At 36.7% G+C, this 16,845-nt stretch overlaps 2 protein-coding genes across 2 annotated transcripts; both read left to right on the top strand.

Annotated features, from left to right (window-relative positions):
• The first annotated feature begins 5,023 nt into the window (after positions 1 to 5,023).
• LOC128245987 (uncharacterized protein CXorf38 homolog) lies at positions 5,024 to 13,992 on the top strand. The gene is made up of 6 exons (XM_052964198.1): positions 5,024 to 5,167; positions 5,303 to 5,581; positions 6,040 to 6,198; positions 10,713 to 10,770; positions 11,034 to 11,068; positions 13,975 to 13,992. The coding sequence occupies exons 1-6, from the start codon at positions 5,024 to 5,026 to the stop codon at positions 13,990 to 13,992; spliced, it is 693 nt and encodes a 230-aa protein (XP_052820158.1).
• LOC128245988 (uncharacterized) lies at positions 10,711 to 16,243 on the top strand. The gene is made up of 3 exons (XM_052964199.1): positions 10,711 to 10,770; positions 13,975 to 15,341; positions 15,424 to 16,243. Exons 2-3 carry the CDS (start codon positions 14,122 to 14,124, stop codon positions 16,241 to 16,243), a joined length of 2,040 nt encoding a protein of 679 aa, XP_052820159.1. The 5' UTR covers positions 10,711 to 10,770; positions 13,975 to 14,121.
• Positions 16,244 to 16,845: the final 602 nt, after the last annotated feature.

Here is a 16,845-nt window from a genome sequence, read left to right on the forward strand (position 1 = left end):
ATTGAGACAGATTTTCATGTGATACAATCAAAACCTTTTAATTTATATTTAAACTAAGAACCTATGTTTGCAATTAAAAATCATTTCTTGACATATTGCATGATATATTTGCCATTGGTAAGAAATAAACTTTTTATATTTTTTTTAATTTTTCGTCTTGCGCTCGCCTCTGAATTGCCTGAATTTTAAAAAAAAAGTATTTTAATTTTTTTTTCGCTCGCTCGCTCCTACTTTTTTTGGGCAAAATCCGTAGAACAAATGATCAATTTGTTGTGGCCTAATGTCAAATATACTTTTTTGAACTTTTTTTGCATACATTTTGCTGTGAAAGAGTAAGTCTTGTCAAGATTTGGTTTATATTTCAAGAATTTCATTGCTTTTTTATTCATAAACATTAAACATGCAATATAAATCCGTGTTATTTCGGTTGCCAATTGGAAAAAAATAATCGCAAAAATGCGAATTTTAGAGGAACTATTTGACGTCAATAGTGATTTAAAATTACTGCGCTTTATGACGTCAGTACACAACGTCGCACGCGCTTTTTGGTGAAATGTACAAAAGTGCGTTTTCTAAGTCATTTTTCCACAAATTGATAATTTTAGATATATGCAAGAAAAAATATCAATCATGTTTTTCCGGTCCGGATCGAAAAATCCGACCCTCGGGCACATTGCGTGGCCGGTGACTCAGCAAGCCTCGTTACCAGCTTACGCACGTGCCCTCGGGTCGGATTTTTCTATCCATACCGGAAACACATGATAGATACTTAAAATCCTACTCCCAGGTCTCAATGAAAAATGAAACACTTTTATCAACATTTATTTTATTAATTTTAACAATCATTCAAGTTATCAACTTCGGTATCAATTTGTTTTTTACAAGTTAGATAATTTCAACTTAAATTTTTTAAGAGTTATGACCTTTTGAACATATTGACTATTTGTAGATTAAGTAATCCATGATCTTTAACCCGGCAACACTTTAAACCAAATACATTTAATTTCTGAAGGAGGGGCGCAAGAAAAAAGGGTATGCCCCTAAGTTACGCATCCTCTAACGCCGAATCATTAAACCGTCCCTGGCTACGTCCTTTATTCTAACACCATCGCATAAATTATTTTAATATGTCATGTCAAAAAGTAGAGAGAGAGAGAGAGATTGTTTATTTCCTCAGATATGAAGAGATTTGACACATGATAATCGGAACATAATACAAAGAAACATATAGAACAAAACTTTATACAACAAACACATATATTGTAGAAAAGAAGGATAACTATAATTAATACAATGAATAAAACTATATAATAGCAATGCATTTATACATGTACTTAGTGTACTGAAAAATACATTTGACTTATCTCGTGATACTAGTCATTCTAAAATGCCGTCCAGGCTTTTTTTTAATGATGGTTAGCCTGGACGTCATTCATAACAAAATTCGTAAACATGTTCAAAATGCCGATCAGAATTTGGTCGCACATTTATTAAGAATTTTCCAATTTAGTCTATTTAAACAAAAAAAGAACACTGTACCTGTTAAAAGTAATCCTTTTTACACCAATTGCACTATATATTATAAAATAATCACGTTCTGAAATGTTAAAACAACATACATTTTCAAACACCATCAAAATTCACCAAACACAATTGTTTTTGTTAACGAATGTAGCCGAGAATATCCAAATGCATTTTCTTTTCTCTGCTTAAGGTTACACATGACTATTAGTTACTTTAGTACGAGCTGTAGTGTCATTGGCAGTAGTTTTGTTAAGGCAACTTATTGTGAACCTGTAAATTATTCAAAATAAATTAACAATGAAGTGTTTACAAACATTTATTACTTTTGTTAGTATATTGGAATAAAGACATTTAGTTTTTGCAAAATGAATCAAATAGCAATATCATTCAGTTTGTGGAATGTTATCATGCAAAGAATGGGAAGAATTTTCATTTGCATGCATGGCATTTTTTTCAGTTCGTATCATTATTTTCTATTCTTGTAATTTACCCCTCATTTGCGCTCAATTGGATGTCTTTGAACTTTTGTATGCTTAATATCCTTTGTTTGGTTTCTTTAAAGCATCCAGATTCTGACACACAACAAAAAACCTTTTTCAAGTACTACTTGTCACAAACTTGTGGTAAGAGCAACTTCAGGTACCAACTGGTGATTGTACGAGCTCTCTCCTCCCTACATTTTTCCTACCAGTAGGCGAGTAAGTTTTCTGGTGTTCCCCAGTGAACGACCATTTGTATGTATGTTGACAAAAACCTGCCATGACGGTTTGAAATTCTGCAATTATTTGGAGGTTTTTGATTGCCATCTTTTGACATAAAAACATTTCTACATTTTTTCCCCTTTCCCACACGCACCTAGCCTCCCATCTAAAAACGACCATACATTATAAATACTATATGTGTGGTTTTACTTTATGACAGAAATGAGAATACTGGGTAAAATTACCGGTTTGCCTTTATAAGCTTTGTTAAATTTTATAGCGTCTCTTTGAACCGCTAACGCGTTCACGTCACAAACTGGGCATATTACCTTCTATAAGATGACATTTTAAATGTAAAGTCGGCGAAGATTGCACAAGTGTCCCATAACAACCCGAGGTATATTCTATAAGAGCATGAAGGTCAATTCTCACGCAGAGTCCCGGCTTTGTCATGTTTTAACCCCTTAAACACATAAGTGTTACTTCTGTTTACCAATATAGTTCTTTTAAAAACACACACAACAATTCTAACTCTAGTTGTTTTCCTATAAGCTTGACGATAAAACGCACTCTAGTCGGAAAAAAATGCAAACAACAATGTTCTGTAATTATGTTTTTCTATCAATTCCTTTAAAAATAGTTATTTCCTGAAGATTCCCTTGAGTTTTGTATAGGTTTTCTGATGTGAGGAATAAGGTATTTGTTAATATGAATATCATCATGAAACATCTGTTCTAGCGAAACTATATATATATATATATATATATATATATATATATATATATATATATATATATATATATACACACACACATAATAAATTGATAAGTCAGCAAAATCTCTCGTTATTGTAAACTTGGATTGTCGTGTTGAAGTCGAATTTTGATTAATAGGTTACACAATAAAACATTTTGATTCACTTAGTGTAACAATGCTGTTGATATACATGTTTTTTTAATATATAGTCTTATTTTAAATACATGTGTATAATAGTATGCATTGTCCACATTGCCCATAGAATAGTTTGTAAATAAATCTTGAATCCTGTATGTGACGATAAATGTTTTTCAAATTCATTAAGTACAAAAGTGTGGTAACTGATAATGATAGTGTTAGGGGAAGGTAATCCATACTAAAAATACTACTTCAGATTAAAACCTTAAAGTATAGTTGTGTGTAACCTTTTTTCTTTCTGGCATTAAGAAAACTGTCAACTGAAATCAGGTATTTAAATTACTTTTTTGAAGAAACAGCTTGTGAATTTGCAAAATGGATATGGTTATTGATAAGAATTAAGGTATTTATTGGCAGTCTTAAGCCACATAATACAAATGAAGAACATTTCATTTCATAGACAGTTTTTACATGTTTACGAATTTTGTTATGAATGAGGTTCCAGGCTAACCATCAGTAAAAAAAAAAGCCTGGACGGCATTTTAGAATGACTACTCGTGATACCTGATACTATACGCTGTAGGCCTGCATGGGAGTCGAACCTGCGACCCCTGGGTTGAAAGTCAAGTGCGTTACCACTAGGCCATGGATCAGCAACGGTTTAATATACAGAGTGACAGCTGGATGTTTTATCAGCAAAAAAAGATCAGAACGTTTTGCATACTTTTATGTTGAGAAACGAATAAGCGTTCGAAATTATATTTTTGCCCAATTATTGAATTTAATCTTTTAAATCGGTGAATTTAAATAGGGGCTGGAGAAGTTGACAAAAAATTATCTTGAATACTAAGCTGATTTAAGGGTAATGTCAGTATGTAATTACCAAAATAATGAGCTATGTTGAAATAATTATTTTATGCTGTATATTATGTAATAATTTTAACCCCCTACCGACTTTACCGTAATGGATGTCCGTCCGAATATCATGCACATCATTTTATTCATTATTCGACAAAATTGTGGTAACCATGGCAACATAAATAGTGAAAATGCTACTTAAACTCGATCTTTACATAATTTAAAAAGTGTTTAGAAACTTTGTCAAAAGCGCCAGACAAAAATGTGGTTGCCATGGCAACATAAAGAATCAATTTACTACACTTGAAAAGCCTATTATAATTCAGCAAAAATGTCATCCAAAAATTATAAAAGCTGCTGTGTAAAGCACCTATGATACATTTGGCTGGTATAGCAGTGAATACACCAATCTCTTAACTGGATCTTTGATAATGAAGTATTAAAACTTGGTTCATGTAATGTTATATGCGGATAGAGGGCAATAGCGATATTATGCCGGTCAATAATATTTTTAATTTACGTCGTGAAAAATGTGGCTGCTATTTTAACATTTTAAAAGAGCTCTGCACTCTCACTGATTGAACCTTTATACAACTTTTTTAAAATATTTTTTGTCTTGAAACAAGCCAATTTATATGAAAATGAATGGAAACCAGTGATATATGACTGCTGACAAAAATCAGATCGCAGATATGCATAGTTTAGTTCCAAAAAATGATGTTTTATGCATTTTTCTTAAACCGATAGTAACTCTTTTAGCCATGAAACATCAATTTTTGACGGAAATATGAAAATCTGCGATCTGATCTTTTGTCAGCAGTCTTATACCACTAGGTTGCAGATATTTACGCAAAATAATTGGCTCATTCCAACACGATAATAAGTAAGTTGCAAAAACAGTAAATTTGTTAGTGTGTAGCTTTAATTAATGCTAGTAATTTCAAATTGTATAAGAATCCGAAGGGGACTTTTATAGTGTTACTGTAAGTAATACTCAGTGACTTGTTTCTTTTACCAGGTATTGAACACAATCTAATGGCAAAACAATGGCCTCTTATCCGGAGTTGTTGAGGAAAAAGGAGGCCCAGAACTGGGTCAAGGCCGCCCTCGCCCTCAACATCACCAAGGGGGGTTTACAAGACTTTGTGGATGATGTTCTGACATGCGTTCACCAGGACATCTATAGAACCGTTAGAACATCCAATGGTCTTCCATCCGGGGCAACATGTGTACAATGTTTCACCGAGAACGTGTTGAAGTGCTCCACTCCTAAGATATGCACACACAAAAAAAACTGCAAATTTCATAACAGCCCTTCAAAACAGTATGTTCCTTGTCCAAATGGGATTTGTGAAAGCGTCCGTGATGAAATAGTTCAACATCACAGGTTTTCGGGACCATCATGGAAGAACACGAAGGCAGACAAATGGAGCACCATTCCCTTGGAGATAGCCAAGTGTTTTCTTCCTCCTGATGGCTACAAGACCGTGTCCTCCATCAAAGACAGTGACTTCAACGGCGTGATCAGCGTCATGATGAATTGCAAGGATTTCCAGAACAAGCTGTCGTTTAACGTTGCAACACATCCAAATTTGTTAACAGAAGTAAACATATTAATCATACTATAATCATATTATGCGATTTCGATGACTTTTTAAAGCGTTACGAACATTTTTAGCCATTAAACATCAATTTTCGAACAAAAAAATATGAAAAAAAATAGATCAGATCATTTGTCAGCAGTCTTATATCACTGGTTTCCAGACATTAACGCAAACATTGGCTCATTCCCAGACATAACATAAAAACGTGGCCTAAACGGTCAATCTGTGAGAGTTCAGCTTTTAAGAATGTTCATAATAAGTGTAGAATGTTTCAGTATTCACTTGAAGTTGCTCTGATTATTTTGTACATTCGTTACTCTAATCCAAACAACCAAGAAGTCTTAAAGTGCATATATAGTTACTACATATTGCATGATAGTATGCATTTCAATTTGTGCCATCTTCACCACAACTAGAAGCTATGTTAGTCAAAACTTATTTCAAACATTACATTTAAGGTTCGAGACATTGGTCGACGCGTACGCCACTCCAATGACCAGAGGGTCAAGGATACAGAACTAGTGGACTTCCTGTTCAAGCTTCGCACCCTGCTGGAGGATAAGACTGAACTTGCAAACCGTCCCGAGGCACAACAGGCTGTGGAACAGCTTCAGAAGGTACGAATTTACATGATAGCGGACTAAACAGATTATACAGGTTACTGGTATGACATTACAAGAGAGATGACAAAATTGAACTAGCATACTGGCCGAAGGCAAAACAAGCCGCGAAACAGATTAAACAGGTATGGCTTTCCATGATAGAGGCCACAATTGAACTAGCATACCGACCCAAGGTACAACAACAGTGTGTGTATACCACGTGATAAATTACGTAATTTATGCTACGTCGGAAGGCAATATTTTGCTTAAAATAAAGACTTAAATCGCTTACTTCACCACTTTAAATGAAACAAAGGTCAGTCTATGCAGCTTAAAGAGCCCCACCTTTGTTTTATAACCCGAGTTTGATAAGGTGATTAGTTTCATCAAACACTCCGACAAAACTGTTTCCCAAACAATGTTTTGACAGTGCTCCGTCAGACGGCTGTATCGTGAAAAGGTTTGTTGAAGTGTTATAAGAAACTAAACTCTCAATCAAAATTTGGTAAAAGACCGAAGGCGGGGCTCCGTAAGCTGCATAGACTGCGCTATGTGTCATTTAAAATGGTAAAGAAAAAGAAAAGTTATCATTGTTTTAAGTCTTCAATCAAAAAAAAAAAAATTTTGCCTTCCGACGAAGCATTTATGACGCAATTTATCACGTGGTATACACACACTGAACAAGCCATGAAACAGATTAAACAGGTAAGATATATGACACAGCTGAACTAGCATACCCACCCTAGGTACGACATGCCGTGGAACAGATTAAACAGGTATGACTTTACATGATAGATGACACAACTGAACTAGAATACCGGCACATAGAAATACATATTAACTTGTTGGAAGGGCACTTTTAAATTATAATTTGTGCACTATTTATTGTGTAGTTATTATGTGCGGTGAAACCTCGCAGATGACTTTTGAACTTGACTGACAACTTCTGCGCATGTGCGCACCCGAGTATGACTTATCATGTTAGGGGACACAATTGAACTAGCATACCCTAAGCTCAAAAAACTGAAGAAGTGCTTCAACGGGTATGAACTTATATCCTAGAGGACATAACGAAACTAGTATACCGACCTGAGGATCAGCTGATTAAAGGTATGATTGCACGTGTACTTTTTTGTATCAGATTCGATAAACTCGTTCAAAGATATTTGTCTGCGAATTATATCGTGTGGAATACCTTTTATGTGGTTCAGGTATGAGTTTATTGAATACAATTTAGAAAGGTATGGTTTGACCTCGCAACTAATCAGATCACCGGACTTTAGTATAGGTGGGGGCCCCTATTTGACCTTTGCCTAATTAAGTGTAGGTGGGGTCTTTATTTGACCGTGTACTTAATTAGATCACCGGACTTTAGTTAAGGTGGGGTCCCTATTTGACCTTCCACTTAATTAGTTCAACAGACTTGAATGTAGGTCTGGGGCCTATTTGACCTTCCACTTAATTAGATCAACATACTTTAGTGTAGGTCGGGCCCGATTTGATCCACCTAATTAGATCACCAGACTTAAGAGTAGGTAGGGGTCCCTATTTGATCTTGCACCTAATAAGATTTGCGGACTTTAGTGCAGATGAGGGTCCTTATTTTACCTTGTACTTAATAAGATCAACATACTTTAATGTAAGTGGGCGTCCCTATTTGATCTTGCACATAATTAGATCACCGGACTTTACTGAAGGTTGGGGCCCTATTTGACCTTGCCCATAATAAGATCACCGGACTTTACTGTACATGTGGCCCCTATTTGACCTTGCACCTAATTAGATCACCGAATTTTAGTGTAGGTGGGGCCCCTATTTGACCTTGCACCTAATTAGATCACCGGACTTTACTGTACATGTGGCCCCTATTTGACCATGTTCCTAGTTAGATCACCTGACTTTAGTATAGGTGGGGCCCCTGTTTGACCTTGCACTTAATTAGATCACCGGACTTTACTGTAGCTGGGGGCCCTATTTGACCTAGCACATAATAAGATCACAGGACTTTCCTGTAGATGTGGCCCCTATTTGACCTTTCACCTAATTAGATCACCGGACTTTGGTATAGTTGGGGCCCCTATATGGCCTTGCACCTATTTAGATCACCGGACTTAAGTGTAGGTGGGAACCCCTAAATGGCATTGCACCTAATTAGATCACCGGACTTAAGTGTAGGTTGGTGTCCGTATTTGACCTTGCACCTAATTAGATCACCGGACTTAAGTGTAGGTTGGTGTCTGTATTTGACCTTGCACCTAATTAGATTACCGGACTAAAGTGTTCTTTGGGGCCCGTTTTAAGCTCGACTATTAGAAGAATAAGGAGAGCTATACTACTCACCCTGGCGTCGGCGTTGGCGTCACACCTTGGTTAAGGTTTTGCATGTAAGCACCTTTAAGTCATTATCTCAGTAAATACATCAGTTATTGCATTGAAACTTTGGATATGTATTCCCAACTATCTTACATACTAAATTAATGAAGTTATATAACAATTATTTTAATATAATGCAAATAATAGGCCTTTATTATTCGACTTAGAAATTCTGGTTAAGGTTTTGCGTGTAAGCACACATAGGTTAATATCTTAGCAACTACTTGAGGTATTGCATTGATACTTGATACAATGGTACTCAACCATCTAACCTACTAAATTAACCAAGTTAGATAACTCTAGTTTGCATTTTATGATAATAATTGCCCTTTATTATTTGACTTAGAAATTCTGGTTAAGGTTTTGCGTGTAAGCACACATAGGTTAATATCTTAGCAACTACTTGAGGTATTGCATTGAGACTTTACACAATGGTAGTCAACCATCCAACCTACATAATTAACCAAGTTATATAACTCTAGTTTGCATTTTATGCAAAATAATTGCCCTTTATTAATCGACTTAGAAATACTGGTTAAGGTTTTGCATGTCACCACATTTAAGTCAATATCTCAGCAAATATATTAGGTATTGCATTGAAACATTAGATATGTATTCCCAGATAACACTTTTTTTTAATATAATGCAAATTATGGGCCTTTATTATTTGGCTTAGAAATTCTGGTTAAGGTTTTGCATGTAAGCACACATAGTTTAATATCTCAGCAATTACTTGATGGATTGCATTGAGACTTTATACAATGGTACTCAACCATCCAATCTACTTAAAAAACCAAGTAAGATAACTCCAGTTTGCATTAAATTAAAATACTGGCCCTTTTTTATTTGACATAGAAATTCTGGTTAAGGTTTTGCATGTAACCACTTTTAAGTCAATACCTCAGCGAATACATCATGTATTGCATTGAAACTTTACACACAGGCTCCCATCTATTGTACCTTCTTATTTAATCAAGTAAGATAACTCTATCTTTTATAATATATAATTTTTGCCCCTTTATTATGCGACTTAGAAATTCTGGTTAAGGTCTTGCTTTGTAAATAATGGCCCTTTATTATTAGACTTAGAAATTCTCGTTAAAATTTTGCATGGAACCACATTTATGTTGATATCTCAGCACACCATGTATTGCATTGAAATCTTATCTACCAGTGATCCTTCATGTTTCGCCTAAACATTTCAATCATTACATTGAAAAGCGGCGGAAGAGTCGAGCGCGCTGTTTAGAGACCGCTCTTGTTAACCTTGCACCTAATTAGATCACCGGACTTCAGTGTTGGTTGGGGTCCCTATTTGACCTTCCATCTAAATAGATCAACAGACTTTAGTGTAGATCGGGTCCCTATTTGACCATGCACTTAATTAGATCACCGGACTTAAGTGTAGGTGGGGCATCTATTTGACCTTGCATCTAATTAGATCACCGAACTTTAGTGTAGGTGGGGCACCTATTAGACCTTGCACCTGATTAGATCACCGGACTTTAGTATAGGTGGGAATCCCTAATTGACCATGTACCTAATTAGATCACCTGACTTTAGTATAGGTGGGAGTTCCTAATTGACCATGTACCTAGTTAGATCACCTGACTTTAGTATAGGTGGGAATCCCTAATTGACCGTGTACTTAATTAGATCACCTGACTTTAGTGTAGGTTGGGTCCCTATTTGACCATGTACCTGATTAGATCACCTGACTTTAGTGTAAGTGGGGATCAATATGTGACCATGTACCTAATTAGATTATCGGACTTCAGTGTAGGTGGGAGTCCCTATTTGACCTTATTAGAAGCGAGGCCAAACCAAGGTTGCGTACCAATGGGTCACGACCCATGACAGACCCATGACACAAATCGTCAACTGGTCTGAACCCTCCCACGTCTTAAACATACGAAGTGGTGGCCTTGAAATATTAAGGCGTGGCAACAACATGTAAGTCGTGGGAACGAGTAATTTAGTCGTGATCCCGAGATAAAAGAAAATAGTTTTATTTACACATTTCACCTCCATGACATCGTACAAACAATTACTTATGTAGTAAAATTGTGTTCCGTTAAAATGTTGTCTTCACATTATTTTATAAAATAGCCTTTGAATTATGGGATGATTAATGTCTTGATCTGTTTTGTTGACAGCTGCAAACAGACGATTTCAAGCTGAGTGCTGAGAACGAAGGGGAGATGTTGAAGGAAGGTAAGAGACGCTTTTGATCAAATTGACGTATATGGATATGGATAAAACTGTGTGTAGGGTGGCTTATGTAAGGAGCTAGCTTGGGGCTGTGATGAGAAGTAGGGTGTTAGTCACTGTTTCTAAGAAAGAAACCATGGTTTCCGCCCACAAACTTTCGTTAAAAAAGATAGGTATTGTTGAAACTCTGTATTTCTAGCACACCGGATAGGCATTTCCGGTGACGTCAGCCGTGCTGGAATATAAGTTTCTATCATGTGTTTCAGGTACGGATAGAAAATTCCGACCCGAGGGCACGCGCGTAAGCCGGTAACGAGGCTTTCAGAGTTACCGGCCACGCAGCGTGCCCGAGGGTCTGAATTTTCAATCCGGACCGGAAACACATACTTGATAATAAAACATGCATATTTAAAATTATCAATTTGTGGAAAAATTGACGTAGAAAATGCACTTTTGTGCATTTCATCAAAAAGCGCATGCGACGTTTTTTACTGACGTCATAAAGCGCAGTAATTTTAAATCACTATTGACGTCAAATAGTTCCTCTAAAAATCGCATTTGGCTATTATTTATTGTCAATTTTAATCAAAAGTTTTGCATACTTATATATTTGGCGCTTTATTGAAATGGCATAATTTACTTTTTATAAACCATACAATAAATTAAATCAGAAGTGGCGCGTTGTTGCGCCTGACTCATCTTACATGGGGTGTGTAAGACGGGTATTTCCAGCACTGGTCACATGACCGGAAACACACGTCTGGTATGCAAGAAAATTCCATCTGGCACCCCTCCATGCCAGATGAGTCACGCGCTGTGACCAAATACTATTTCTTCCTTTCATTATACACTTTATGTAACTATAATCACAGGGGCAGATTGCGTTGTTTTGACAATCCACGCTCCCGTCCGTTTTTTTTTTATCATTTTTTTTAGCATTTTTTTTTTATCAAATTTTAGTAAGAATATGATGTGGTAACTGCAACTTGTGAAAATTGGCAAAAAAATATTTATTTTTTATTTTTTTATTTTATTATCTTTGTAAAGGGTGACGACTTGACCCTGAATTTCCAAGTATTTGCCGACATGACCCTGTTTAAGAAGCCATAACTTTATCAAATCTTAACCAAACTCTACATTTTTGGGTTTTCCTTGTAGAGTTAGTGTCAATTTTTAAGAAAATGTACAGTTTTAACGAAAACAAATGCAATTTCAAACCCGAATTTCCTAAAACATGTTACTCGACGAACCAACTACCCGCAAATTTCACCGAAATTTTCCAGACTAAAATGCATTATCCCGGTATTGCATCATAAATTCAACACGTGTGCTTAAGAGAAACAATATATCTAACACGATACAGGTGAAATGGAAGTAAAATATCGTCCAACAGAACCGTGCACACGATTTACAGTCTTTGTTTATTTCTTTACGCATATGCCGACATGGACATTGCGCAACCGGAAAATATTCACGGCGCATGCGTTGGTGCCCTGCTTGCATCTACGATATAGTTGCGTTGCGTGGGTAAATTTGTTCGTGTTACAGTTACCACATCATATTCTTACTAAAATTTGATAAAAAAAAATGATAAAAAAAACGGACGGGGGCGTGGTGTGTCAAAACAACGCAACCTGCCCCTGTGACTATAATTATGAGATTTCAGTAGATGAGTGCTATAAACATTAACTTTACTAAAATATACCTTCAAAACAAAACAAAATAAACCTTCAAAGAAGTGATACTCAGAAACTTCTTGACGTTTGCAGTGAATAACAATTACTGCGCGTCATGACGTGATTAATCGTCATCGCACGCACATTTTGGTGAAATGTACAAACATGCGCTTTTCCATGTATTTTTTCACAAAATATTGTAATTCAATGTATGCCAGAAAATATATCTATCATGTATGTCGGTTCCTCCGTTCCTGATCGAAAAATCCGACCCTCGGGCATGCTGCGCAGCCGGTAACTCGGCAAGCCTCGTTACCTGGCAAGGCAGGTGACCTCGGGTCGGATTTTTCTATCCGGAACGGAAACACATAACATATAGTATTAGTATTCATACAACTTTTAACTTATACAACCATAACACTATTGCTGCATTTCTTCTTACCAAGCGTCTTGTGATATTGCTGCTTCTTATCTACTGTACCAAGCGTCTTATGATATTTTTGCACACCGGACGTGTGTTTCCGGTTATGTCACCTGTACTGGAAAAACTCGTCTTACACCCCCTATGTCAGATGAGTCACGCGCAAAACGCGTCACTTTTAATTATTTTATGGTATGGTTTATGAAAAGTATATTATACCATTTCAATAAAGCGCAATCAAATATATAAGTATGCAAGACTTTTAATTAAAATTGAAAATAAAAAGTCATTTAAAAAGCATTTAAATATTAAGCATGTTTTTCCGGTCCGGATCGGAAAATCCGACCAACGGGCACGTTGCGTGGCCGGTGACTCGGTAAGCCTCGTTACCAGCTTACGCGCGTGCCCCCGGGTCGGACTTTTCTATCCGTACCGGAAACAAGTGATATATACTTATAATGCTGCTTCTAATCGTCTTATGATAATGCTGCTACTTATATTCTGCAACAAGCGTCTTGTGATATTGCTGTTACTTATCTTCTGTAATGATCGTCTTGTGATAATGCTACTTCTTATCTTCTGAACTGAGCGTCTTGTAACAATACTGCTTTTTATTGTCTGTAACAAGCGTCTTGTGATTATGCTGCTTCTTATCTTCGACAACAAGCGTCTTGTGATAATGCTGCTTCTTATCTTCTGTATCAAGCGTCTTGTAATAACTCTGCCTCTTATCTTCTGTACCACGTGTCTTGTAATAATGCTGTTACTTATCTTCTGAAACAAACGTCTTTGTAAAGGCTGCTACTTATCTTCTGCAACAAGCGTCTTGTGATAATGCTGCTTCTTATATTTTGTCCCGGGCCTCTTGTTAAAGGCTGCTACTTATTTTTTGCAACAGACTTCTTTTGATAATTCTGCTTCTAATCTTCTTAAACAAGCGTCTAGTGATTTTAATTCTCGTCAAGGGTCTTGTGTTATTGCTGATTTTTATCTTTTGTACCAAGCGTCTTATCACTGATTCCTGATTTCTTAACAAGTGTCTTGTGACAATGCATGCGTATATGTTCTTAACTTTTATATTTTAAATGTAATATTTTTCCATTACTACAGGATTACGACTACGTTTGACAAACCATTACCGAACCACTTTGGCCGACATGCCGATATCTCCCATTCTTGGAGAAAAGAACGCCAAACTCAACAAATTCTACGTGGCACCGAAAATTGTGGAGAAAGATCATAGAAAAATCTGCAAAAATGACAACAAAAGAAAGCAGTAAAAATGTTGCAAAGTTTTCAGATGTTTTCTTTAAAGAAGGTCAGTTGCTCAGAAATATTTTCCTCGTTGGTGAACCGGGCCAGGGAAAATCTACTTTCTCCGTAATGTGTGCCCTGGATTGGACTCACCAATATTTACCAGCGGAGGAAAACGTCGGTATTAAAACAAGCTTCGCCGACCCAGAATTCTTCAAAGAGTTTGCATTTTTGTTTCGAATCACCTTACGAGATTCAGGTAAAACGTGTGATCTAGCACAAATGATCAAGGATCAACTTATACGTAAAATCTACCACGAGAAGGATGCCGATGATGGCTACCGGCTATTACAGACGGTGCTGGAAAGTGAGATATGTTTAATCATATCTGACGGCCTCGACGAATGGACCCATTCGGAAAACGTAAACTGTACCTGCACATCTGAGGAAAAAGTCATCCCTTTCCGAAATTCGGCCAACAAGTCCACACTCCTCACGACAACGCGTCCTTGGCGACTGTCACAGTTTAGAGTGCAGGATTCAAAGATCGACAAATATCTTGAAATAGAAGGAGCTGCAGACACAGAGCAACTCGTGGAAAATATCCTCACCATCCTTAATGAGGGAAATACGGATGAACGGACACCAGAGGCTTTCATGGAAATGGTGTCAGAGAAGAATCTTAAAGGATTATTGTCAGCACCTATCAGTATCACCCAGCTCGTGTGCCTGTGGTTCGAGGGCAAATCGTTAACCGATTCAAAGTGTGACATTTATGCTGGCGTGATAAACATGCTATCATGTAGACTTAGTTATATGCAAAGCGGGAATAACATTCCGGAAATTGAACTGCCATCCGTATTAAAGGAACATGAATGCTTCATGCAAAATCCCATGGTTTACCTCGCGCTGGCAAAGTTAGCATACACAACTTTGTATTCAGAGTGCAGAGATTCCTCTGTTGTTTTCAGCAACAAAACAGTCAACGCTTTGTTAAACAGGGAGCAGGTTGAATTTGCATTGAAGTCAGGCTTACTAACGGAGAAGAAATCCAACTCATTGATCAAGAGATCATCTCACTTTTCATTCTTTCATAAAACACTTCAAGAGTTTTTAGCGGCTCTTCATTTATGTTTGAATGAAAACGACTTCAGTCAGCTATCAAGCAAGTACGAACAAGATAATAAGGAAAATATCTTTGGAGATGACATTTATTTTCATATGTGGAATGAAGCCCGAGCTCGGTGTACAAATGTCTTCATGGATCAATAGTTCTATACCACCATACCGACCACCATTCTCCAGTAGAGAGGCTGAACTACTTCAGGACCTGATTCTCTCCGAACACCGTGAAGCCAGGGCGAACAACTATGGTGACATACCGCTCTATCTCGCACACTTCGAGATTGATAGTGACGAGGATGCCGTAGTGTTAAAAAAGCTGATGATGATAAACAAGGAACGTTTTCAGTCACTAGACATCGATAGATGCAATGATCAAATTAATGGGGAAGAGCTGCAGGAGGTAATCACATCCTCCTCCGACTCCCTCAAAGCAGTGGGACCGTGTAGACGTGATGGGCAGTATGACCTGTCCCAGTGTCACAGGCTGGAACATCTGTATATAGAGGGGTACAATACAACACGTGTGCAGGTTGATCCAACAAATATTACAACATGTGACTTAGATAGTGTATCATCGAATGTTGAAATGTACATATTAAGATTATTTAAACACGATCAAAGGTGGAGTAAACTACAACATGTTGATTTAGGTGACGTTAAGAATGTCCAGTTACTTGTGGATACACTACCAAGTCTCCCTCAGTTACAAAGCCTTGTGATATATCATACAGATCTAGGTGAGCTCCACCTCCTCCCTCCAGCCTCCATCACCGATATTACACTTGGGTGGGTGACAATGACAGCGGAGGCGATGCGGAGTCTGATAGAGACGATGAAGAACATACCACACACCATTACATGCGACATGATGGTCTGCACGGTGAAACCTGCCAGTGAGATGAAAGACATCCGAGAACATATGGACAGTTCGCCGTCATTCGAGGTTCTCAGATTTGTCGATACGAGTGAACGGCTTTATTTCAGATTCACCAAAATGTGAACAATAAGTTAAATGTTAGCATCGATTATGGGAATTCATGTTTGATGAAAAACTGTGAAACAATCAATGAAAGTGTAATTCTATTTATAGAAATATGTTATATGTCACTTTTACACGAACTAATTATCATCGACCACTTTCTGTGTATTCAAATAATTTGATTTACGTTGTGTATTTGCATGCATCCTAAAATAGATTTAAGTTTACATAACAATGTCGTTGGGGCAGGTGTTGTTAAATATGTCGGACGGGATGAAAACTTTCATTTAATTATAACACAACAGTCCGTAATCAACACGTGCAATAGTCGGTTTATTAAATTTGATGGACTTTTTTAAAAAGTGTCCCTTAATAAATTAATTAATTTCCTAGTTTAATGTGATATCATTTGATAAATGTTAAGTACTTACTTCGCTTAGGGATTATTAATTGATGGGGAATATTTAGCTATTTGTTTATTCACATTGGCATTCTAGCTCAACTGTTTTTATATTCTGTATTAGAGAAATATCCCAATAACACGTTGACTTTTTAATTTTAATTATGTATTTTAATGATCTATTACATAAATTTAACATTATTATAATGCTATCTACAAAACT

The sequence above is a fragment of the Mya arenaria genome, chromosome 9, assembly GCF_026914265.1.
Source record: "Mya arenaria isolate MELC-2E11 chromosome 9, ASM2691426v1".
In the NCBI taxonomy this organism is placed as follows: Eukaryota; Metazoa; Mollusca; class Bivalvia; order Myida; family Myidae; genus Mya; species Mya arenaria.

Bases quoted from the DNA above. Each gene is read 5' to 3' on its own strand.
- LOC128245988 (XM_052964199.1), top strand. From the start codon at position 14,122: ATGACAACAAAAGAAAGCAGTAAAAATGTTGCAAAGTTTTCAGATGTT. The intron at 15,342-15,423 runs GTGGAATGAAGC...ACCATTCTCCAG, and splicing joins GATGACATTTATTTTCATAT to TAGAGAGGCTGAACTACTTC.
- LOC128245987 (XM_052964198.1), top strand. From the start codon at position 5,024: ATGGCCTCTTATCCGGAGTTGTTGAGGAAAAAGGAGGCCCAGAACTGG. The intron at 6,199-10,712 runs GTACGAATTTAC...TTTTGTTGACAG, and splicing joins CTGTGGAACAGCTTCAGAAG to CTGCAAACAGACGATTTCAA. The intron at 10,771-11,033 runs GTAAGAGACGCT...CATGTGTTTCAG, and splicing joins AGGGGAGATGTTGAAGGAAG to GTACGGATAGAAAATTCCGA.